The sequence below is a fragment of the Rhipicephalus microplus genome, chromosome 8 (assembly GCF_043290135.1).
Source record: "Rhipicephalus microplus isolate Deutch F79 chromosome 8, USDA_Rmic, whole genome shotgun sequence".
Lineage (NCBI taxonomy): Eukaryota > Metazoa > Arthropoda > Arachnida > Ixodida > Ixodidae > Rhipicephalus > Rhipicephalus microplus.
This window is the reverse complement of record NC_134707.1, coordinates 49,593,637-49,617,260: the sequence shown is the minus strand read 5'-3', so window position 1 is coordinate 49,617,260 and position 23,624 is coordinate 49,593,637. Positions and strand designations below refer to the sequence as shown.

The 23,624-nt window shown below is 47.0% G+C and overlaps 1 protein-coding gene across 2 annotated transcripts in view; it reads right to left on the bottom strand.

Annotated features, from left to right (window-relative positions):
* jing (AE binding protein 2 jing) overlaps positions 1 to 23,624 on the bottom strand; it is a 182,599-nt gene that overhangs the window by 16,472 nt on the left and 142,503 nt on the right. For both annotated transcript variants that reach the window (XM_075871760.1, XM_075871761.1), the window contains exons 4-5: positions 22,827 to 22,995; positions 17,358 to 17,543 (exon numbers count right to left, since the gene is read on the bottom strand). In XM_075871760.1, the coding sequence (XP_075727875.1) occupies positions 17,358 to 17,543; positions 22,827 to 22,995 (355 nt within the window). The remainder of the gene's footprint in view (positions 1 to 17,357; positions 17,544 to 22,826; positions 22,996 to 23,624) is intronic.

The window sequence follows — 23,624 nt, the reverse complement described above, 5'->3', positions numbered from 1 at the left end:
TTTTGGGCGTGACGGGTCAACTACCCTCTAGAAATATTCATGTGTGATGTTATGTGCACGTGTGTACATGCACAAGAGAATATTTTCAATTCATGAAGGCGAATTGAACCGCCAATTTCTGTCTTCGCCAAGGCATGTTTGATAGTCAAATTGAAGTTGTAATATGCTGCTATCATAATATTAATATAGCTGCGATATGAACAGAGTGTAAAAAGCCACAGAATTGCTGCAAAGGTGAAGCAATGAATGCGACAGCCACAAATTGGAAAGTCGCGCGCAGTATGGCAAGCAAATCAAAACATGCCCCGCGTCTCTCACGCACAAATGACGCACGCAACGTACTCACAGGTACATATGAACGCGAATAAGCGTCTCAATTTCAATTCACTGCGTCTGAAACGCACGCCTCTTCCACAAACTTTTGTGCTACGAGTGCAGTGACCATTGTGCGCCCGGTTTCTACAACAGAATCCTTCAGGTAAAAGCTCTAAGCGCACGATTGTCTTCAACGCGAGATAAGCCTGGCCTTGCGAGAGCGTACCCTCTCCGCGGGGCCAAGTACACGTGGGAGATGAGAGCGCGCGCCGCCACTTTGTGACAATGTGGTGATGCGCACTCATTGCGCCATCTTGTTGGTAATGCTCAAAACACCATACTAGTTCCCCCCGACATGCCCGTCATCAGCGGTGAGGTGTAAATATAAATAGCTTGCCGTTTGAACGTTGAAAGACGTGCTCCTCATATTTGCACGTGCTCCTCGGTGGCTCAGTGGTTAACGCCTCGCACTCACGTTACAGAGGTCTCACGTTCGATTCCGCGCACCGGAGTCTTTTTCTGGATTATTTTTCTTTCTTGCGTTTTCGTATATCTAGATATATACACATATAAAATGAGTGATGCCGACGCCAGCGGCAAAATTCGGCCGAGAGTGTCAATATAATTGCTATCACAATAAAAATAGACGTTGCTGGAACCATCCAAACATTTTTCGTATGCAGACGATAAGCTGCAGTGCTCGCATTACCTCCAACAGGCTGCACAATCAAGGATGCGTGTAAGTAGCGCGGACAGGCGCCAGTTCTAGCCATGAAAAGTCGTAAATCTGGCCAAGAGAACCTCATTTATTAACGCAGCTGTCACAAACGCTTTCGACTGAAAGGGAAAAGTAAATGTGGAAATGAAGAAAACAAAAAAAAATGAATATCGACGCGCCAGAAGTTGGCACCGCCACCGCGACGGGGCGCCACCAGTTGCACTGCGCTAATAAGGCATCTCCGCACCTTTTACGCGTCACTGCAGCACGCTCTAACGCCCGATTCGAGGTCAACGGAAGAACCGGAAGCGAACTGCGCAGCCACGCAATAATAGCGTGCAGTGCGTGTCAGTCTAGCTGCTTCGACTTCACTCAACCACACATACACGCCAAGGAGTTTGACGAAAACTCGCCTGCTCAGGCAGCATCATATACAAATATAGTTACGAGCACTGACCAACTAAAAGCCTTACAAGAACTGGAATTAACTAGAGTTGCTAGGAATTTATGTGGAACAGGTAGCGCAAAAGACAGGAACACAAGAAGGAACAGGAAACACATCTCACTGTTCCTTTTTCTTGCCTGAGTGTTTTGACCTACATGTCCAACATGTAGTGAACGACGTGAAAGAGGAATGTTCACAATACGAACAATAAGAACTCTGCACCCGTGCGAATTACCATAGTCCAATAATCTTTTTGTGCTTGGTTGGTGGTAACAACTTCTTTTATTAGCCCCGAAGTGTCGCAAAGTCGTTCTCGCCCATCGTAGACGTTTCATCAACACGCAAAAGAATATTCCTGACGCTTATGACGCAAAGAGGACGGATTGCCACAGGCCGGCCCGGTGATTCAAAAGCGCCGCGACAAGACAGACAAAAAAGTGGGTTCCAAGCCACCAGATACGCGCAGAGAAGGTGGTCGACCGCGCTGCACGCAACTGTGTCGACACGGAGCTGTCAACAGCTGGAGCCCCTGTCTCCGTCGACTTCCCGTTTATTCTCCCTCGTCCCCTCGCTCCCTGCTCCCCCCCCCCCCCCTATCTAAACCCATCCCTCTTTTTCTTTTCTTTCCTTCCATTTAGTCTTTCCCGCGGTCGCCATGGCGACGAGCCCTCCCGAACGCAGTATAGCCTCTCGGCGGACCCATCGCATCCGGCGGCTGTGCTTGCCCCTGCCCTCGCGGTTTTCTTCATTTCTTTCGGCCTACGCACAGGGATTTCCCAAACGCAGTAAAGTTTCTTGTCTCCGCCTTCTTCTTCCTTCGCGTCCTGAACTGCGAGTCGGACGCCTTCAGGGCAAAAAGGAACACGCAGTCAAAGCGTAAGAAAGCGCGAGCTGTAGCAATTAGGCCCCGTTTCTTTTCTACGCACGGTTCTTTTAGTGCTGTTCATCTCGATCCAACTGTCGCTGACAGACCGATACAGCGCCACCCTAATCCCAATGAACTGCCGTTCCCTTTTAATCGCTCTGAATCTAAGGCACAAGGAAAAGGGGGACGCACTCTAACGACCACCACATCGATTTGTCTCCCCGCGATCGTCGTTCGAGGAAGTTCCTGCACGGCGTATTTCCGTTCGGAAGGACACTCCACTTCGCCGTTCACGACGCCTGTGTACACTGTTGCAAAAAGTGTTTCGCAAGGCGTGGGTTCTTGTAGCGAACGAATGGCAGCGCTCAAGGACGAGGGCGTGACGGCAACACGCGCTGCGCGTGTGCCCCAGCATTTATTCCCTAGTTATAAGGGGAGATTGGGGCTCCAATGCCCCCTTTTAGGGGCGAAGCTCCTTATGGCGTGGCTTGGGCGTCCCTCGTATGTAACCACCAGTGGCACATACCCAAAATAGGTATAACACTTGACCTCCAAGGTGGTGCCAGTGAGAGATTTCTTCTGTGCGTTGTTTAACAATAAAAAATAGTGCTCAATGTACATGCCAATGGCTGCTAATGGGGAATGAGAGACATGAGCATTCGGCTTTTAGTCAACGCGCACGCTGCGATCCCCATTAGCAGCCATTGGCATGTACATTGAGCACTATCGGACAAGAAAGGGATGCTACATTATACTCGCTGGGTGTAACCTCCTTAGCTTTAGAAAGGTTTAGCGAGCGTTGAGCCGCAGTGCCATGAATACAATGAACTTGTATATACCATGAACTCGAGGTGGTTAAAGGTGGGAAGTGGACCCAAAGCGCAGGCCGTAAGAAAGTGTGCGTGTGCCACCTCTCGTTTAGTCCTTGGAATCTCCGCTGGATGGCGGTGCTTCTATATGGGGAATATATGATAAAAAGATGCGAGATGGTGGAACTTGGAGTGTTGAATAGATGAACGAACGGACACACAAACAGATGCATGGATGGACGCATGAACGGACGCAGGGGCGGATGCATGAAAGAACGCAGGGACGGGCGCACAAACAGACGCATGGACGGTCACACAGGCGGACGCATGGACGGACGAATGCTTCGCCCCACTCTCCATCATTCACTCCGTGGATATGCTGCCATTTTTTTTCCCCAAGACTCGTTATGAAAGGCAGAAGTGGGGCAGTACGTTAGTGGAACTGGAGGAGAGAAGAACAATACAAACGCACACTGGCAACTCAATGTTTATTGAAGGTAAGACACATATATATCTTACAAAAATTGTCAGATGGTACAAGTTATCTCGCCGAAAGAAAAATTGAAACACCATCGCTATTACGTCCAAAGTCATCAAAATATCAATCATCAATGCGCATGCGCCTCAAAAGAAAATAATAAAAAAACACAGGCGGATGAAATAACCAAAAGATTAGTGCAGCAGTTTTACACAAATATAAGTACTCCTTCTCTGAAGGGGTGGCCAACACATCTTTCCCTGCATCCCTTAATCTGGAAAGACTCGATTAATCGCCGGTGGTTTGTTATCTCTATGCCTAGATAGGACGATCGCGTCAAGAACAACAATAAGAGCGTGAGCAGCCGCACATGAATTATTTTCTTCCTACTTGTACGTTCCTTTTTCTACAAAATGCCATCCACAACGACAATGAAATGCCAACTCGCCCAACGCTTGGTTCAATAGGCTTAATAGAATCCCTGCTCAACGGTCAATAAATTTAAGGGGATCTGTGCTAAGCATTCGGAAAAGTTTAATAAGATCTGTCTCCAACCAACAATAGGTTTAACAAAATTCTGAATTTGTGCTCAACCGTCAATAAGATTAACGGAATCTATGCTCAACGGCCAGGGTTTCATAGAGTCTATGCTAAACCATAAAACACTTTAATAAGATTTGTCTCCAGCCGACAAAAAAAAAAATAGAATTCTGAATCCATGCTCAACAGTTAATAGGCCTAATATAATTCATGCTCAGCAGTTACTAAATAAAGAAGATCTGTGCTTAACAGTCAAAACGTTAAGGAAGACTTATCCTCATCAATAAACCAATTTGAACAGGAGGAATGCATCAGCCATTCGTCTGGGAAGTTACTCAACAGCGCCAGCGAGTGGGATTGACCGGGTCATGGACCGGGAGCGGCACACCTCTCTTTTTTTTTTTTTTTTTAGGTGCGCCCCACGACGAACCTGAGCAGCGCACATGACGACACGCCACCCCACCCTGACTGCTTGAGTGAGGCTGGCGTTGTGGCGAGGAATGCGCGGAACAAGTTTTTCTCTCTTCTTCTCTTCTTTTTTTCCCTACGTAGCCGCCATTAGGCAGCACTGCCTTCCCATTGGGTCTGGCCCGTAAACGTGCATACATTTTTTAAACGAACACACGAGGCCTCCTACAGTAAGTAGGAGGAAGAACGGATCGCTAGAGATACGAGAGACGATATAGAACAAAAAAATTCTAAGATGCACAGGAGGGCGACGGGGGCGAAAAGAACAAACGCCGTTATGTGAGCGAACTAAAGCCGAAAAAGAAGGGGGGAAAAATGTAATCCAAGCGCGCACTTCAAGGGGGGTATGCGTGTAATGTGTAGAAGAGCGGGCGCGGCGGTAGCAGGGGACAGCAAAAAACAGCTGCGTCTTTTCACCTGTCCACATTTTTTCAAAAGAAAAGAACGAAAAAAAAAAAACTGTAGATGGATGCACGCCGACTACTGCTTCCTTCCTCAGACACGCCATCATTCAACAATACCCCGCTCGTTCTTGCCTGTCCCTGACTGTAAAAAAAGTACACACGCACATACACACACAAGCACACACTGTTCTCATTGTGAGATCGCCTATGTGCCGGAACGGAAACATGTGTGCGATTCTAAATAGCTTGTTTCCCTTGAGCGTAGCGATGGCAGGATAACCGTCGAGAAATACACAAAAAATGGAAATAACGACAGCGTGTTTCAGTAATATAGAGCAAGTGTGGGTGAATAGCAAGTTCGAAAAGATTTGGCGCGCATAACAGCTTATAGTTTAAAACATGCTACCAATCACACGAGATACAGCCATGTGCGAAAGCTTCACCGACACAATACACGTGCCAACTTTATCAATTACACTGTAGTAATCCACAACTTAAGCTTTCCGAGTAAGGTCATAAATAAAATCAATATCGCTATCCCCTTGAACTGGAAATGGCGAGGCTTAAAGAACCCCCAGCCTTTTCGTATTAAAAGATTAGGGTAAAGATTCAGTGCTACACAGTGCAGCATTACTCTCTCATTCGCTACATTCTCACGCAAGATATGAAATGGACAAGTTTGTGTACACCATGTTCCAAACGCGCTCAATCGCCGCCATCTTGGACTAATAACGTTACAGTGTAGTATTCATATCAAATGAACAAACAGCGCTACGGTAAACTAGCTCGCACAAAATCGCTTTGCCAGCTCATTCAATGTTCCATGATCACGATCATTTAATGTTTTGACGTAGAAAACCTACAAAACAAACGCTTATCAGTCCAAGATAGCAGCGCCCATGAGTGGAAAAGAAAGTCCTGCATACTGACACGAATTGAATATGCGCAGCATCCAAAGCATCCCACGAAATAACGCCAATCATCGCAAATGTCTGAGACGTTTCATGTTCGAAATAATGTTTTGCGTTTGAGCATTCGATGACTTCAAAAGTGAGGCAAGCAGACGAGTTGTGACAAGGGCAAATCTTCATGCTGTCCAATGTAAATTATTCGAACTTATTTTCGTTAATACACCACGGTTAAAAAAAACACAACCAATAACCTCTGTACTTTTCCTGGCCTAATCGTCAGTTGGGATCAGCTGATTGTTTGTGCTGCAAATGAACACAAACTACGCTGCGCTTTCTTTGAAGCGTTTTTTTTTTTTTTTACGAGCGATCACCCTGTGCTTGCTCCCGCGCAACGAGATCCCCTCCCCCATTACAATAAAAAAACGTAAACAAACACTCGGCGGAAAGTATTGAGAGAAACCAGTTCGCGTAGTTTGTGCACGCGACGAGAGGTGGAGCCACCGCGAAACAACCGAGCGACGCGGAGGCCCTTTCTTTTGGCTCCCGGGTCGATTACGTCACCGATGACGCCATCGATCGGACTGGTTCCGCCACGCAACCAGAGGCGGAGGGGGAAAGGCGTAAGCCAGCTGATGACTACTTTTACGTTTTTGTTTTTGGCTGCCAAAACTTCCCGCTCGGTGGACACGCCTACCCCCCGTCGATGCGCGGACTTGATAGCGTGAGCTGAACTTGGCTTTCTTACAATCATTTACCTATATGACTATTTTATTTTTATTCTTGTTATTTGTTACTCTCGCTTAGCCACCGCACCTACTCCGAAAAGCGATCGTTCGACAGTGGACGCTAGGGGGAGCTTGGCAGAGTCGAAAAAAAAAAATGCAGGGGTAATAATCTCGAAGAAGGATTACAAAACAAATTAGCCCCCTACCCTCTCCCCCCCCCCCCCTCCCGCATAATAGCTAAGACGTAGGCAAGAGAATTAGAAAAAAAAGAGGGTGGGCTTACAACAAAAACTTATAAAGCGAAAGCAGTGTCGCCACACGCGATAAAACGATCAGGAAAATAACCGCCAAGCAACGAGAGATAAAGAGGGAAATAGCGATTAAAGTATGTGCGAAACGCACGTATGAACTTGAATGCGGCAGCTAGAGAGATTTTCTGTGTGTTTGTTTATTGAGGGAGAAGAGTCGTTTAAAGCAACACCCGAACAGGCGAGCGCCTCGCCAAGAGTCGCAGCAGCTGGCGACGCTGGCGCCGCCATCTGCTCGTCGGCGCGCAGCAATGAAAAATTTTTCCTTCTCAACTGGCTTTGGCTCGGCTACGTTGCGTGCTTCGACGGAATCTCGGGCTCGTCACAGCCGTCCGTCGTCTGGTAGTTGTTGGTCGTTCCGATCGGAGAAGATAAGGATCAGTCAGTCACGCAGCCCGCTCGTCTGGTCCTGCCCGGAGGATACGTGTATGCGGTGTTCCGTCGCACGCAGACAGAAACAAAAATTAAAGTGTAATAATAATAATAAAACCGTGAACCGGTGCCCCGCAAGCTGTGGATACGGCTTGCGGCTGGTCAGGGTCACGGATATTTACGGGGCTGTTCGCGCGTTATCGGCGATTCATGAATAGTTAAGCTCGACTGCGCAGCAGATAGATTGTGAATAGACCGAAATGACAGCAGAGTAACATTGTATAGCAGACAGACTTTGTTAGGCGCTTGACTGATTCTTAGCTCGACTGCGTAGAATGCCGACGTAAAAATGAACACTTGACAGGCTGTTGCCTGCATGATTTTGTCATAACTTGTCTGCGCAGTCGATTGTAATCTATACTGACAGTGAGAGCACCGCAGATTGAAAGTACAGCCGGTTGAAGGTGTAGTTTAAAGCCTGCCTGCCTAATAGCTTGACAGTGTAGTATTTTACCTGCTTTGGTGATTTACTCTACGGCAGTTTGACTGAGTATTACAGTGACGTTTTACGGTGCAGTAGGTTCAATGTGTAACAGACCTATCACAAATTAACATGCCTGTGCTGTACAGCGACAGTCTGTTTGATAATTGACAAAAATAGACGCTAGCAGCCAATCTCTATGCACACACACAAAAAAAAAACTCACGAACGTTGTATTTTAAATACGGAAAGCTCCGAAAGTTGCCACTGTCTCGGTCAAGCATTCAACTTAACGAAACCGAAAAATGTTCGGCCAGCCCTGTGACCTCGGTTATTTACTGCACCAGGGTCAGTGCTCGGGCTTCGGGACAAAGATTAGTGCCTCTATAAGTTTCCTCCACAGCCGGTAACTCTACCAGTCTTGTCAATGTACTATGTAGAAATGTTACATCGTCCCACCGTACGTCCGCTCGTTTCATCCATACATCCACCCATTCGGTTCATTCCATCCAGTCAATCCATCAAGTGCGTCCATCCTGTCCGTCTAGTCGGATGTCCCATCCTGCGCATTCCGTTATTCCCGTTCAGTCCTCTTTGTCCCGTTTCGCACATCTCGTTCCATTCGATCCTGCCCGAGCCGTTCGGTTGAACAGGTCCATCCCATTCAGTACCGCCCAGACCATCGCGTTCCTGTCAGTCCGTCCCGTTAAGTACCGTACAGGCCATCACGTTATGTTAAGTCCGTCCCGCGTAGTACCCTCCAGTCTGCCACATTCCGTCCAGTCCGTCCCGTTTAGTACCATCCAGTCCATCGCACTCCGTTCATTCCTTTTTGTCCAGTCCATCGCGTTCCATTCATCCCTTTTCATCCAGTCCACTCCGTTCCGTCACGTTATCCCGTCTGGCTGTCTGGGCCCACAGATATCCGAGGTCAGACGACAAAACTGTTCTCCGAACGAGAACACGACCATAATGCAGCCTTCCAAACGCTGCACAATGTTGAAGAGAAAGCGCGCTTATAATGCCTTAATATTCGAGCTTACAACTCTAAAGCGTAAAAACAAACAAAAAAAAAAGATACCGAACACGCTTCGGCGCACCCAGCTGCTGTCACGTAATCTATATAGATCTTCACGGCGCTCTTTGCAGATCGAAAAAGCCAGGACGAAACTTCACGGGAGGAGGAGGCACAGCAAAGATCTCTGCAAGACGTCAACAGTGGCAGCAACTAACAAAGCGAAATCACCCGGCGCCGATCGCTAACAGCTGCGAAGAGCAGACGACACGCGCCAAGTATAGCGAGGCCGCTTTCAATTTCGCAGCAGAAGGGCCGCCGAACGTTGTTTGCGCTCGATCTTCCCCCGTCTGCGCCGGTCGCCAAGAATCCATTACCGTTATCGAGGAGGCGCTGCTAATCCAACGCGCGTCGCATTCAAACGATCGGGCGATGAGATTAGGGCGATAATGAAAGGAAGCGATCGCAGATGGCGGCTCGTTCACTGCCACACACACTGGCAGCAAGGGAACTGAAGACGTGTACGTGTTTCGGAATCGCACATGACAGGAGCACTTCTGTTCGCGACAGTATCGCATGAACGAAGTAGATGGTAGAACTGTTTGTTGTAATGGGCCGACTTTGGAAGTGTATAAACACCGTCCAACGTTTATTACACTAGCATACAAGCAAATAGCAAGTATAAACATTGGCGGTGGATGCATAAGAATTCTACCGATAGTGATGCGAAAGAAATTGACAATACGAACCCTCTAGTTCATGCAATGCGAAAACAACGGTAGGTATGCGCTGATGCAAAGTACCACCTGACAGCCCAAAACACCGACAAACTCGCGACAGAATCAATTCACTCGTATCTATACGCCTCACGTGGGTCTGAGTGATACCGGCTGAATATAGAATTTGCGATCGTGAGTTCGGATATGAATGGGCCACGGGGTATGTTCAAGTGCCCGCTCGGCTTAACTGAGTAAAATTATCCGGAATCTGAGTGACACTGGCTGGGCAGAATTTTGGCGATTGTGCAAGAGCCGGCAGATCAGAGAATAATTTCGGTTGTTTCGAGTTCGGGTATGCACGGAAGAGTAGACTTTGCGTGGGTGTCAGAGAGCTTGGCTCAGAAGGATCTCGGCAAGTCCAAGCAGGAGTAAGCAAGACTGGGTACAATTTTCGTGAGTTCGAATGAGTTTAGGCATGAATAAAAATTGCCGTTGCTCGAGTTCGGCTTAGCAGACTCCTGGTAAGTACCAGTAAGCCAGAACATGTAATATTGGTGAGTTCGGGTTCGGATGAGGCGGACTGCATGTAATGCTGGTGAGCTGAATTTCGAGTGAGCATTACGATAAGTAGAATTACCTGGAGTGTATAAGCTTGAGGCCCCACGAGCCTAGGTTCTGCGAAATGCCGCGTGAATACTAGCGATTCCGGCGGAGTATAATTTTGAATCGTTTAAGTCTGAATGAGCCTTGCTGAGCGGCATTTTACCGAGTCTGAGCCAAAGAGGATTAAAGAAAGATTGCTGGAGCGGAAGCTCCCGCAATGCCTTGCCAGCAGAAGTGAAGCCACCTTTTGCCACTACCAAGATGGCGGAAACATGCTCTTTTCTGATAGTGCCCACTTGAGGATCAAGTGGCTTTGATATGTTATGTAAATGGTATAGTTCTATATTAAAAGATAGTTGTTCCCGACGAAATAACACACAGAAACGAGTATGGATGACTGAACCTTCAAAGAACTTTGCCTCCAATGAGAGGCTAATTAAGGACAACTAGTAACTGTAAGACGCATTTGGAGCACTATGTGACCCGAAAAAGTTCCCACATTAAACTCGTCGGGCTTGCGAAAGAAACGCTTCGTTTTTGACGGTGATACTTTATCATGTCCCTTGTAAGATGGCCGCCACAGCCGCCATCTTACGAGAGGAACGGCTTCGCTTCTGCGCAATCATTGCCACTCCAGCAAATATTTTAATCCTCCTTGGTCTGAGCGTGAGTGCACCTAAAACCGAAGCAAATAAATTGCGTGCAGTTCAACGCCTTCGTCATTTAACTTCTGCCGATGCCGACTAAAACCAATGTTGTGCCAAATTAAACGGGTTCATACGTACCGAGGGAAAACGCAAAACCCGCGAGAAAGGCAGGTATTTATATTGATCGCTCACGCACTCACCCATTTTATTGAAAATCGATTCGGGACACGAACTCCCGCTGCCCCCTGCGGAAGACTGACCATGACTGATAGCGTTTCAACTTATCAGTCAAGTGTGTCGTCCCTCCAGGTGGTTTTCCAAAACAATAACGAAAGCAGCGTGCCGACGGCAGCCTGTTTATCACGTGTGCCGACGCAGGTGCAGCAGAAATCATGGCCGAAGGCATGGCATATACAGTCTCCCGTTAAGCTTTGACAAATGACTCAAAGAAAGAAAGAATGAAGGAAGGAAAGAAAGAGAGAAAGAAAGAAAGAGAAACGCCACTACGTAATGAAACGCTTCTCTTTCTTCGGTTCGTCCTTGCAAGACGAAAAGACAGAGCACTTGACCGGTTGAAAGCAACTACCATTGAAGTGATGGCATGCGAAGAAAAAACGACTATCGGGACCTGTCATCGCTGAACAGTCTCGCTGGAGAGACGGATGACTCGCGCTCGAAATTCCGGGCGACGACGTTTCGGAAGCGAAGAGCGGCTTTCCGAAGCGCACGCGACGCAAAACAGCTGCCCGTGGAATTTTGCGTTGTATCTTGTTCTTCGAAGGAAAGATTTGGGTGCACGTTAAAGAACCCCAGGTGGTCGAAATTTCCGGAGCCCTCCACTACGGCGTCTCTCATAATTATATGGTGGTTTTGGGACGTTAAACCCCACATATCAATCAATCAATCTTCGAAGGAACCGCAACGCTTCGAAACTCGGGAACGACAATGCTTCGGCAAATGTGAAGACCACAGCAACACACCTAGCCTACCAGAGAACTGTTCAGCAGGTGAACAGGATACGAAACTTTATTGTGTGAATTTTGATAATCACGAAAAGCAGCATTGCGATGCTCAAATCGGGGATTGAAATCTCCACAGATGTATAAGGAGCTAATGTGAACTTTCATAAAACCATAATCAAAAGTCAGCCTATACACTAGAGCATTAATTCCTTAATCTAAAGTTACGTACACTGTGAAAGAAGTCGACAACATTGACTCGACCGTAAGGTGCTACGGCCAGAATGACAATCAAAACAACGTCATTACTCTTTCCGTTATTACCCATCTTTGAATCCGCAGTTTTTTTTTTGGCTAGCACTTTCTTTTCTCTTTTTTTTCTTATTCGATACACTTCCAAGATTTCTTCATCTCCATTATCTACAAGGGCACCTATATATTATACCAGAACAATCTACATTCACACGGTTTCACCGCTCAACCATGCACTGTTTAGGAAACTGCTTTAAGCTACTGAAGACACTAATTCACGCAACACTTATTAGATTGAAGTTTAATTTGCTTCGATTACAGAAACAAAGATCAGGAGCAATAGACAACAAAGGCCTGACAAAGATCCGGCTGACACTCGGCAACAGCGCTAGTTAACACATATTATCATACACTTCACATCCGATTAATGTCAGATAAGAAGTAAAGAAATAAACACGATGAAAAAAAAAACAGAAAGCACACACACACACATTAAACAAGGACAATCAGAATCAATAGCACGGTATGGCAATGAAATACGTCCATTATAGAATTCACCTCTATTTTCACACCTGCATTTCAATTGACGCCGTCGCTCACCAACTTAATACTGCAACCTCGACTACGATATTCGAGGACTTTACATGTTCATTTTTTTTTCGTCTCCCATTCACGTCCGCCATCTTGGAGCCACCGTTTTCTGTATTCCACAAGATCAACTGGCAATTCATTTCCTTTCTCTCTCTCACTCAAACCCTCTATCGAGTCTTTCATTTCGACACCACCTCTTCCTCTGGCCTCCCGCATTGGCACCACCACCATCTTCATCTTCATTTCGTCCGTCTCTGGCAGCAGCCACATCAACTGCGGTTGTTCATTCGCCCGCTTCAAAGCAGCCGCTTTTCAATTCGCGAGTCTGTTTCCATACTGAGAAGTCGGCTTCTTGCCCACGCACGAGAGTGAGTGTGTTTGTGCTGCATTGCAATCTATTTCCCGTCCTTCCACATTGAATGCCTGCCCTCTCGTTTCGCACTAGCACGTTCATTTTCCTCCACCATGTTCCGTTTTTTACTATTTTCTATATGTGTATTTCAAGTGCCGCTTCTCTTTCTGGGTTGAGCCTTGTTTCATGTTTGTTTCACTCCTTCGGAAGCTACTTTTATACGCTCCACACCTTCTTTTAGAATTCACGGCCAAACACGCTGCAGCCTCCGAGTGGACGACACTTTCGTATGTAAAACATCACTGCGAGAAAAAAAAAATCGTCTGCTTGCTCGAAAGCTGACGACGGAACGCCAAGCCTCTTTCATGAGACGTTCCCACTCCCGCCGCAAGGCGGCGCGGGAAGACGCCGCTCTCTTCTCGCCCATTGGTCGATCCTCGTTATTCCCTCTCTCCAGAGAGCACCGTTCCCCTCTCACTCTACGCAGTGGGGGACGGGCGCCGCCATATTTGCGGGCGAAGAGGAGGGCAGCGGCAAAGAAAAACAAGCTGAAGAAGAGTGGCTGCCGCTACCGGAGGTTCTGAGTGCGTGCGCGCGGGCCGCAGAAGCGGCTCAGGAAGAGGAGGTTAAGTTTTAGGCAAGAAGGAGGAGGTAGTAAATACAGAAAAAAAAAGGTGAGAGGCTTTCCCCGGCGGCAAAAACGCCACGCGCTCCGACTGAGGAAGGGCTCAACGACCCAGACCTGCTTGCCGCCCCTGCAAGGCAGGAAGGCCGCGGCTTCGTAGACGAGAGAACGCGAATTGTTATGAGGACGAGGGGTGTTCGAAAGGGGGCCGACACGTCGGAGTGGGGTGTGTACAGAAAACGAAGGTTTGAAAATAAAGAAAAAAAACCGGAAAGCCGAAGAGGGGTTGCACCGATGCCCGCAGAGGCACGGTTGAATTACAGGGCGCCCCCCCTTCCTATAGGATTTCCCCTCCTCTTCCCGTTCACCGAACGATGCCCCAGGGGCGACCGGACGCGCCGCACAGCAAGAAGGGCGGGAGGGTGAGTTGCAAGCAACTAGCGACGAAGGAACAAAAAACGCAAGTTACAGTACACGACATTAATAACAGGAACACTGGTTCGAGCAGCGGCAGCGTTGTGCGGTGAAGTCACTCCCTTCTATACTGGCTACACCGCCGAGTGTAGTCGCGGGGCAAGTATCACTTTTTTTGCCCCGAGGGGGTGCATAGCTAACCCGAACCTTGCCTGGGTACTTTTGACGCTCCGGAAACGGCAGACCTCGCCAAGGCCTTTGGCCCCCCACGTGAGATGTTTAAAGCCACGCTTTCTTGAAGCTCCTACTCTGCATCCTTTAGTACCCTTTTAGGAAATGTATAAGCGAGCCAGTGCGCTCGGAATTCAGCGTATGCAGGCCGAAAAGTTGAGGCTGGGGCCACTGATCTCAGCTTCTACGTACTTGGAATGAAAACTGTGACCCGGCCGGTCGTTTGAATAGTAAAAAGACCACACCCTACCTGCTTGCAAACATCGCCTTTTCCCTTCACGAGATCATCGCACGGAAAACTATCGGCATAGCTTAAATAATGTTTTACGAGATTCGGCGAAGTACCTGCTTTTAACGACTAAAAAGAAAGGTCAATACCCGGTTACGATGGGGGATAAGCTGAACACCATTCGACTTGGGAGAACTTGTCACTTGAAGGATCACTGACCGAAGACACTGAACGAGATATGACTTACCAGGTAGATTTGCGCGGGCAAACACACACATCATCCAAACTATAAACGCTAATACAGTGTCTATAAAACATTTAAATCGCATCAAAGTGTGTACCAGGCAACCGCAAGCGAAAGTCAGCATCTGACGTGATGGACATGAAGCGCGTAGATGTTAATGACGTCGGCACCAAGCCGAGCTGGATTAAACTCTCTCGGCACTTTCTGAGCATAAGAATTATATCAAATCTACGATAGAACATCTTATTTTACACAACTATTACCGCAGATAACACAGTAAGCGTTGTAACAGCTGGCACGCGCTCTTGTTTCCATTATTGCACAGCGTTATTTGATCGTTTCGCTATGTCGCAAGCATCTTATTGACAACGTCTTAAAAGAGCTTGCACTAACACTGTCATCCAGTGTTTCCTTAGCGATCCAGCACCCTCCCGATAAAACCAGTCCAGCGTTATCTCAATGATTTTCAATGTGACTAGCTCCCAGTTACATCGCAAACAGCGTGCACCAAAGGACTCTAAATTTTTCGGGAAACAACAATCTAGGGACTTTGAGTGCACGAGGCACGCCCACTTTCCCCTAGAGAATCGTAAATGCTCCCAGTGCGTTGGAATGCGCTATGCAGTCTTCCGAGTGCACTGGAACGCTCAGGAACAAGCTGCATTTTCGTACAGAAAGTGCTGACGAGTCGTTACTCGCGCAAGGTAGTCCACTTCGTAATTTCTTCACGTTCAATTAGGCTGTACGCGTGGCTGCATACCACCCACATCAACTCTGCTAAAAGAGTGCACGGGCGAAGAATAACTGAATCGTCCAACATCAATAGACATTTCATTGTCCGAAATGAGATTATAGAAGACGAGCTTGCAAAAGAAACGACATGCAAAAATATTTTAAATATGAAGAAAGAATGTTTGCAGACTCGACGGCGAGTCAGCAGCACCAGTAATTAAATTAGGCCGCTGGCAGACTTTCGAAGCAAACCCGATAATTGCACGAAAGATTGAATTAGCGCTGGGGAGACCTGCGCCCCGCAAAGCAGAGTAACGTGGCACAGAAGAGATAATAGTTAAATAAATAAAGTCCTCTAAGTCGCATAAGTAACTTGAGAACTACGTTTTTTTTTTTCAACGTGAGCACAAGAGAGAAGAGGGCGCACTGACAACGAATTTTCGCTATAAATTATGTCATCTGAATACCTCCTGTCACCTAGCTTTTGTGGTGCGCTCTGGTGAATGCCATAACGTTTCCAAAAATATCGATGCAAAACTCAGTTCTGAAGTGTTGCAGCTTGAGCTAGTTGGTATGACATGACGATAGTTATAGCGCGAGAACAGAACGACGACACAAAGACAAGAAGGACACGAAGTGCTGGTGTCGTTTGCGTCCTTCTTGTTTCTGTGTCGGCGTTCTGTTCTCGCGCTATAACTATCGTCAGTTCTGAAATTACACCATAACAGATACCTGCATAAATCTCCAAGGTAATCACCTCGCGGCTTCCATAATAGAGCTTTTTTCCCCACGCACCGACCACATAGAACATATTTAGATTACGTTCACTACGAGCCGAATTAGAAATAGTTGCACGCTCCAATAGTTTTCGCTCTACCCTCGTCCTGACCAAAGCGCTGGAAGCTAAGCAAGCTGGGATAGCGCGGGGAAAGAAGGTAATTGATGGGCGCCTCGTAACCTTGAGCATTTCTCTTTTTTTTTTTTTCGAATGCGCGTTTTTCCATTGCAATCGTGCACGGATGCACAGACAAGTCACGCCCTCCAGTGGCGGCTTCTGTAACTCCCGAGCACACCATGTTCAAATCAGCCAATGGCGTGACATTTGAGCCTATGACGCGATGATTTTTGAGTATATGGCATCACTTGTTGAAAGAAGAGAAAGCGACCTTCAGCTCCACTTTGAGGATTTATTTTAAATTCCAAGCCGGCGTACTTGGCTCGCGTGTTTTCGGGAGCCTCAACTACCAATCGACAGCGTTATCGCACCATGCTCAGGAAGCGTTGGTATATATGATATACGATTCAGGCATAAGATATATTTCTTTCGGAGCATATTTTGATTTTCTTTATATCCCACTCGTTATTTAGGTACTAACTCTCACATTCCAAGCTTGTAATAATTTTCCATTTGCTCTAATCAGAGTACTTCATTTTTTTACAGTTCATAATTATTCACAAGTTTTCTTTTACGAACTTTGTCCTAACACTCCGCTAGGTACGCCATTTTTTTTTTATCGCCCGAGAGGAATAACGATCTCTGCGTTAGATATTTTACAGATGATAAAACGTGCTGTAAAATACACATAGCTAGTATATACAGGTATTAAGACTATGTCAATGACTTCCCTTAGAAAAAGTTTATCGAAAGATTGCACCAAGGACACTAGGTTTCAGTAAATAAGTAAAAAAAAGTATGGCAACGCAATTTGCGAGCGTTGCGGCATCTTAAAGCGGGCGTAAGCGTACAGATACTGTCGCCCGCAATGCGTATCAAGAGGCGTGCAGCCAGACAAAGCCCAGCCTCCGAGAAACAGTGCCCTAATTCCGACGCCATAACTCACTGCAGGGCGTAGATTCAGTAGACCACCTAGAAAGAGTAAACGAACAAAAAAGCTTTTCACTCACCAGTAGCCCACGCTCGACGCCGGCATTTGAGCTTCTTGCGCAGCCTGAGCAGCTTCAGCGGCGACTCGCCGTTTGCGAGCTCCTTCGAGCCCAGGCCCCGAGATCCGAGGAGGCTTCCGCCCGATGAGACGCCGCTCCCGGAGGCGCTGCTTCCAGCGCCGCCGCCCAACGGCACCGGACCTGAGCCTGCAAAGGCACAGTCAGTTGAAAAGTTTTTCTTTGAGACGGCAATTAGCTCGGATAATATAGCACTAGAGAGACAAAGGCAAAAAAAACAGATAGATAGATAGATAGATAGATAGATAGATAGATAGATAGATAGATAGATAGATAGATAGATAGATAGATAGATAGATAGATAGATGCCAACCAAAACCCGCATACTAGTTTTTATAAAGGTAAGTCCATGCGGAACGGGTGGTTTCTCGCGCAGCGGACGATGCCGTCAAAACGACAATCGGACTCGTAAACGTGTCTCTAACCTCAGACGACCAATACGGTATTCCCACTTATGCACTCGCTTTTGCAGCAGCGCATACGTCAGAAGTACAAAGAAACCGCGCTTTGCACAATCGCGGCCACTAAATTTGCGATAAGATATATATATACGCGAGGCATGCCGCAATTACAAACGCAACGGGGAGATTTAAAAGAGTCGGTGCAAAGAAAACGCGCAAGAAATAGCAAGCAGGCACTCCCTGTCGCCAAATGTGTTTCAGCATTCCCATGCCCGTGACCCGCGGTGTCCACATTTAGACCGGCCTCTCCCCGGAATGGATGCTTATTTGAGCACACGCATGCACACACACACACACTGAAGAGAGGGGGAAAATAGAGGAAGGCGGGCACGATAGAAGGGAACGGCACGACTGACGTTCGCAGATAAAAGATAAAAGACGGGGCAAAAGCGAGCTTCACTGCAGCAGCGAAACGACCGACGTATAGGCAGCGGAAAAGCCCTGGTGATGAAGCGGCGGCGGCGCTCCGGGACGAGTCGCTAAAAGCTCCCCCGGCCTCTGTACTTGCCCCCCCTCTCGGTTACGTAATCTTCTTGTTTCCTTTAGTGCAGTTTTACTTTTTACTGTATCGGTTCCTCCACCAATGCGTTGAAACACTCCCATCTACCGGTTTGTCGTGTCCTTTCTTTCTTCGTTCGGCCAGCGTCACCCCTAGTCTGATTTGCTTTATCTTTGTTTTCAAGGGGGGAGGGGGTGGATTACGCGGTCGGCGCACGTGTCATCCCTCTGGCGGACGATGGCCAGAACGCAGATGCTCGTCGCAACGAAGCCCCACTCCAAGACCCACTCTCCTAATTTCGGTGCTCGTTTCCCTTTGTTCCTTTTTTTTTTTCTGCGCACAACCGCGAAGCTCTGTCCGTACATATGCGAACGTTGCATGCGTCTTCCTCTAGCATCGCCGGCGACAGCTGCGCTAAAGAATCTCGCTGTTCATGGAGCGGGGCAGCACCATTCCGCACACTGCGAAAGTTCGAGGCGTTAAAGAGCGCTCGCAGTGGTCCCCCCAGATTGACAGCGGTCGCGCGACTGGCGAGTCAAAGACAGACGAGTCGCGTGGCGACTGGCGTTCACACTGGTGCGAAAGCGGAACCTCACAAACCAAAACGTCGCAACATTGCCCCCCCCCCCCCACCAAAAAATTTACGCTAACAAAAAATACCAATACAAATGATTGATTTGTAGGGTTTAACGTCCCAAAACCGCCATGTGATTATGAGAGACGCCGTAGTGGAGGGCTCCGGAAATTTAGACCACCTGGGGTTCTTTAACGTGCACCCAAATCTGAGCACACGGATACCAATACAAGCCACACTTAGAGACCCAGCTTTTTTCCCACTGAAACGTTCGGTGTGCGGTCTAATAATGTTATGCTTTCCGTAACATTCTTGTGGATAGGCAATATGAATGTACGCGTCATCTACTCAAACTTAGTACGACTGCACAGAAAACAAACGCAGGAATGACACGCGAAGCATTTACGCAAACGAATTCGTAGCGAGATGGAGTATAGGCGGAAGACGGAATGACAATCAATTACGATCATAATTATTCGCGATGCTCTTGAGGGGCAAGAAGACACGAAAGAACGTAACTTCTGCAGCCGCAGTTGGCAGCACAACTCAGCGCCATTAACATTGGTAATGGCGAAGCGTCGGCAAATCATCACTGGGCCAGCTCGTTGTAATGTGGTATTATAATAACAGTCCATGATTTGAGTCGTCACTCAAGCGTACCTTTTAACGACGTACTTTTACCTACCGATAGTTCTAACAACTACGGTCTCATCACCTTTGGCCATGGCCCCCCTCCCGAACATTGCACTGATAATGGCTTGTTCACCTCAACCAATTACGTGTTAATGCATCGATTTACTCTGAAATGCAAAGCTACTGAGAAGTGAAATCCTGAGAAGCAAAAAGTAGGAAAAAAAATTGTGCACGAATCGTGAGAATTAAACGAAGAAGCGTTAGTGAAGGTCCCAGATACTTCAATGCGATCCCTATCGTAATTTGTATTCTATAAATGCAATCCCAATGTTTTATCGCTCGCAAAATAGTGTCTACGTAAACGTTTTTGTAAGTGTTACGTTTTAAATCTCGCTAGTTGTTACATTTGATCACGCATAAGCCGCACCTACTCTTCCTCCCCGAACACATCTCAGTGATACTCGAATGCCGCTTTCATCGAAGCCGCTCACGAGTCTGTGTACTTAAGATAAAGCTCTCGATCGTAAATGTGAATCCAATCCTGATCCCCTGACATACAACCTCGATCAGATGTTCCTTCGCGAAACGAAAGGTGTTTCAACACCTCACAATACGGAAGCTGCATTTAGAAAAGCACTTCGATCTGCCGCTTTTATGTCTGTTTTCACGACAAGCCACGAACCTGAGCATTTCTCTCCCCTTCTTTCTTAATCAACGACCCCGAGCGAATGCAGAAGGTTCTTATCGCCAATGCTCATCGCGTGTCTGCTTGCTTGTTTTTTACCCAAGTTCGAAAATACTGCAGAATACGACGACAGTAAATTCATGAAGTCCTTTAATTTCGAAACGTGGCATGACGGCGGCTTCCCGTGTTGGCGCTATGCTGTCTTAATATGTTTCTGAAGTAACACGTCAGACTTATGTCATTTCTGCGGTACAGCTCTTGTGACAAATCACCGCCTGTAGTGACAACACATACGTTTCCGCTATTACATTGATTGATTGATATGTGGGGTTTAACGTCCCAAAACCACCATATGCTTATGAGAGACGCCGTAGCGGAGGGCTCCGGAGATTTCGACCACCTGGGGTTCTTTAGCGTGCACGCAAATCTGAGCACACGGGCCTACACCATTTCCGCTTCCATCGAAAATGCAGCCGCCACAGGCGGGATTCGATCCCGCGAACTGCGGGTCAGCAGCCGAATACCTTAGCCACTAGACCAGCACGGCGGGGCAACACCGATGGTTGTTGAGGAACACCAGATGGTCGAAATTTCCGGAGCCCTTCACTTGAGCATGCCTCGTATGATATGATGCTTTTAACGCTTGAAAGCCCCCGATAATATAACGAGTAATCTAATCTTGATTGCAGTCTATTCGTAGATTTCACATGTAACGCTAATCTGTATATCATTCGCGAATGGTGTCCTAACACCTTAGTATAGGTATTACAGTTTGACATTCACCTCGATTCGCTGCACGTGTTAGATCTTTTCACAGCTTCCCGCGCGTACGAGCCAACATCAGGCTTGCGTGGTTGTCATTATCGGAGAAGATGATCGCACGTCGCCAAAGCTTTCGGCGCGGCGCTAAATAATTGCCCGTCCGACCTTGGGCACAGCACGTACATAGTCTACAGATTCGCAGCTGTACCCAGCAGATTAGTATCGATGAGATTACACCAAAGTGTCGGACGCTGGGTTTATATTACAGTCTGGCTAAAAGAGCCGACAAAACAAAGAACAGCGGTGCATCGTCTAAACGCCAACTACAAAGTTTTTCTATTTAATTTTATTCGCATATCCAAAGGAGGCATGCGATTTCTCTTCGCCTCCAGTCACTGGCGCGGGGCCTTGAATATCAAAATGAAAGTCGCGTAGACGTTAAGTAAAAAGCCTGTTTGAATAAAATCTGAGGAGAATAATTGTAGAGGCCAACGGGCGTGCGTCACCTAACGGGCCATTTTTTGTCTTATTTCTTAACTGACTATTAAATCAAAGTGTGCTTAACACTTGTGTTGTCAGGTATTCTGATCTTTGATTAATTATTGATTGTTGTACAGGCGCTGCAATAATGCTCTCTCCAATGGTTCGCTTCACATAACCTTGCAACATTGTCTTCAATAATTTTTTTTCTTGTTTGCTGTGTTGGAGTTTCGCATGCTATAACGACGTACACGTATTTTAGCTCGTTGCTCAAACAACACACTCCGTTTTGCTGTATAATTAGCTGAAACTGTCAAGTGACGCTCCTAATGCCAACGAAACGCCTTGAAACAAGCCAATAAAGACCTAGAAACATCCGCGATGTCACAATAACCCTATAATGCTTCCAGGGCGTCTACAAAGCTTATTGGTGCCTATATAATCAACTACTATAGTATATGCTGATTCCCACAACACCCCACTGAAGCCTACTAGAGCAAAGGAGCACAACTGAATTAATTATTGACAACAATATTGTAATGAAACTTCCAGGTCACGACACCTCCTTTCGCGACCAATTGTCCCCTAGTTCCCGTACTACAATCACGACTGCAATGCCCATGCCCACAATGCACCAGTGAAGCTTTTGAGCATGCGCGAAGAAACGAAGCAGGAGTAGATGGCGTTGCGTCACGCCGCCCCATTCGACAAGGTCAACGACTTTCGAAAGTCACTGGCGTCAGCACCCTGGCGATGTTGACCAGACACGCCATGACCCTCGTGCATCACACAAGACGCAGCGATCCCGTAATTGGCCGATACTTTTTCTATCTACTTGAATCACAATATTTAATAAAAACTGCTAATTTCGAATACATTGCAACTTAAGGTTTGTTCCTCTCTTGTAGCTCGACCCGGTGTAGGATGTCTGGTTTATGAACAAATATTAATTAAAAAGGCAGAACAGGAACCGAAGAAGTACTAATGAAGAACAACCAAAAAAGAAAAAAAGAGATGCTAAACCACACACAAGAAGAACACAAAAATACGACATGGTCAGACCGATTGTGATTTTCGTCATTAACCACGAAGAAACAACCCGTGTAAGCTTAAAATATGTGCAGAAGAGAGCGAATAATAACAAATTAGGTTCCTTGAAAGATACAGCACTGCAATATTTTGCTTGGTATCGCCCCCAGCATTACAATAACGTCAACTCAATGATTTGGTTACCTGTAAATTAGCGTTCTATTCCTTCATGTTCGCGAGGCTCTATACTCTATACCGTCGATGAAAAGAACACCGCAACAACACCCACCGTTGAGCGACCTCTCGAAGTGGGCGTTGACGTGCCTCTGCAGCGCCGCCTGTGAGCCGAACCGCTGCCCGCAGCCGGCGACAATGCAGGGAAACGGACGAGAACCGCAGTGACTGAGGGTCACGTGACGCTCCAGCCACTGCCGGGAACACGAGTTCCGCTCGAACACCTGAAAGAAAGAAAAATACAAACACGTTGCATGCTTCACTCACTCCCTATTTCGCTCCTGAAAGTGTCCATATGAGCTCAAATCTTATGGACTTCTCCGCGGGCAGGACCGTACATGAGCTTTGTGTTAACAACTAAACGAACAGTGCCACGCCAGACACACGCGCATGAAAACGGTTCGGTGGCGCAAAAGATGTTTCATGGCCTTTGTAATATTTGTCGCAACGCCTAAATACAAGAAAACGAAGAAAACGACAGGTTAATAGCCCAAAATGAGTGCGCCCAGATGTCTCACGGTAAATAGTCGATATGTCATCATTGACTCCTACATAGGCCTTCCTGGCAGCAAAGTGATCATAGAAATCACCAAAAGCTGTAAAGGAAGGTCCAACGCCTTGAATATAACAACATTCTGTGCTTGTACTGATACATTCAAACAGCATGTTTTTTCCAGGAGCAATAAAGCTAACAGATCATCTGCTCAGTAATATTCATTCCTCACATTTGAGCACTGTAGACGAATCACTGGCCAGTGTCTTCTGAGCATGTAACTTGCTTCAATTTTCATCATCATTGTTTTTCTGCGTGTATACTATGCCATACCCCTACTTATGGTAGTCGATTTATTTG